The sequence below is a fragment of the Nansenia antarctica genome, assembly GCF_963989245.1.
Source record: "Nansenia antarctica genome assembly, chromosome: 6".
Lineage (NCBI taxonomy): Eukaryota > Metazoa > Chordata > Actinopteri > Argentiniformes > Microstomatidae > Nansenia > Nansenia antarctica.
Genome location: NC_137676.1, coordinates 66,950,563 through 66,953,062, shown reverse-complemented (window position 1 = coordinate 66,953,062; position 2,500 = coordinate 66,950,563). Strand labels below are relative to the sequence as shown.

Genomic DNA, 2,500 nt, shown 5'->3' with positions numbered 1-2,500 from the left:
GGTTAGTGTGGTGGTGGTTAGTGTGGTGGTGGTTAGTGTGGTGGTGGTGGTGGTTAGTGTGGTGGTGGTGGTTAGTGTGGTGGTGGTGGTTAGTGTGGTGGTGGTGGTGGTGGTGGTGGTTAGTGTGGTGGTGGTGGTTAGTGTGGTGGTGGTGGTGGTTAGTGTGGTGGTGGTGGTTAGTGTGGTGGTGGTGGTGGTGGTTAGTGTGGTGGTGGTGGTTAGTGTGGTGGTGGTGGTTAGTGTGGTGGTGGTGGTGGTTAGTGTGGTGGTTAGTGTGGTGGTGGTGGTGGTGGTGGTTAGTGTGGTGGTGGTGGTTAGTGTGGTGGTGGTGGTGGTTAGTGGTTAGTGTGGTGGTGGTGGTGGTGGTTAGTGTGGTGGTGGTGGTGGTTAGTGTGGTGGTGGTGGTGGTGGTTAGTGTGGTGGTGGTGGTGGTGGTGGTGGTGGTTAGTGTGGTGGTGGTGGTTAGTGTGGTGGTGGTGGTGGTGGTGGTGGTGGTTAGTGTGGTGGTGGTGGTTAGTGTGGTGGTTAGTGTGGTGGTGGTGGTTAGTGTGGTGGTGGTGGTGGTGGTTAGTGTGGTGTTGGTGTTTAGTGTGGTGGTGGTTAGTGTGGTGGTGGTGGTTAGTGTGGTGTTGGTGTTGGTGTTGGTGTTTAGTGCGGTGGTGGTGGTTAGTGTGGTGGTGGTGGTGGTTAGTGTGGTGGTGGTGGTTAGTGTGGTGGTAGTGGTTAGTGTGGTGGTAGTGGTTAGTGTGGTGGTGGTGGTTAGTGTGGTGGTGGTGGACTGCTCTGCTCTGCTGTTCCTACCTTGGCCTTGTGGACAGTGCAGTGGAGACAGTTGTTCTCCTGGTCAAACAGCAGGCTGAAGTCCAGGGTGCCCAGGTAAGCTGGAGACGCAACAATCAATACAGAGCTGTCAATTACCATCCATGTGTCATCAAGTTCACCCACACACACACACGCACACGCACACACACACGCACACACACACACAATCACCCCCATGAGCGCTCATGGAAACACACGCACAGGTGTATGTGAGCACACACACACACACACACACACAGACAGACACACACAGACACACACGCAGATACATACACACACACACACAGACACACACACGCACATACACACACACACGCACGAACATAACACCAGCCAGCCTGAATACACTCAGGTTTATTTGCATACACACACACACACACACACACACACAGAGACACACAGAGACACACACACACACAGACACACAGACACACACACAGACACACACACACGCACAAACACAACACCAGCCAGCCTGAATACACTCAGGTTTATTTGCCGAGGCTAAGCTTTAAACCAATAGTTTGTTTTATAAAAATTGGTGTGTCTGGTTTTATTAGTTTAAGAGTGAGGAGGGGAGCATGCGTGTGTACGTGCGTATGTGTGTGTGTGTGTGTGTGTGTGTGTGTGTGTGTGTGTGTGTGAGTGTGCGTGTGTGTGTGTGTGAGTGTGTGTGTGTGTGTGTGTGTGTGTGTGTGTGTGTGTGTGAGTGTGTGTGTGAGTGTGCGTGTGTGTGTGTGTGTGAGTGTATACCGAGAGGAGCGTTCAGGCTGAATCCCATTACCCCAAAAGAGACAGATAAATCACCGCAGTGCTGCCGGAGTCACCGAAATACGTAGTGACACAGTCGCTCCATTCCCAATTACCCCTCAAACACACACAGCTGTGTTGAGGAATGTACGCACAAACTCCCCCTGACACTAACACAAACACTCCACTGTGTCCTGGCAGACGGAAGGTGGATCACTGGTAGTATGATGATGCTCTACGATTAGCATAGACAAACACGCAAACACGAACACACACGCCTCATATCAGTTCCACGTGTTATATACTCTGTCCCCTCCGCCTCTCTGCCTCTCTCTCTCTCTCTCTCTCTCTCTCTCTCTCTCTCTCTCTCTCTCTCTCTCTCTCTCTCACGTGCGCGTAAACTCTCTCTCTCTGTCTGTTTGTCTCTCTCTTTCTCTCTCTCGCGCTCTCTCTCTCTCTCTCCGCCTCTCTCTCTAGCTCAGTTTCTCTCTCACACACGCCGTAAGCTCTCTCTCTCTGCCTCCCTCTGTCACTGCTCTCTCTCTCTCTCTCTGTCGCTCACTCTGTCCCTCTCTGTCTCTCTCTCGTTCTCTCTCTCTCTCTCTCTCTTTCTCTCACTCTGTCCCTCTCTGTCTCTCTCTCTCACTTTCACTCTCTGTCTCAAGCTTTCTCATTGTGTGTGTGTGTGCGTGTGTGTGTGTGTGTGTGTGTGTGTGTGTGTGTGAGCGTGTGTGTGTGTGTGTGTCATATTCAGAGGGGAATGAGACACACACGCACGCACAGCAACAGAACAGTCAGATCTGACCCTTCTTCACCCACTCGACCTCTGCTCTGAAACCTTCCGTTCCCTCACCACCACCACTCACACACACACACACACACACACACACACACACACACACAAACACCCCCCCCCCCCCTCGCCACC

At 52.3% G+C, this 2,500-nt stretch overlaps 1 protein-coding gene across 1 annotated transcript in view; it reads right to left on the bottom strand.

Annotated features, from left to right (window-relative positions):
- The window catches only part of doc2g (double C2-like domains, gamma), a gene marked incomplete at both ends in the record, with an annotated part of 26,608 nt that overhangs the window by 23,639 nt on the left and 469 nt on the right, over nucleotides 1-2,500 (bottom strand). Inside the window, one exon of the mRNA XM_080535263.1 lies at nucleotides 802-881. Coding sequence (XP_080391389.1) covers nucleotides 802-881 — 80 coding nt within the window. The remainder of the gene's footprint in view (nucleotides 1-801; nucleotides 882-2,500) is intronic.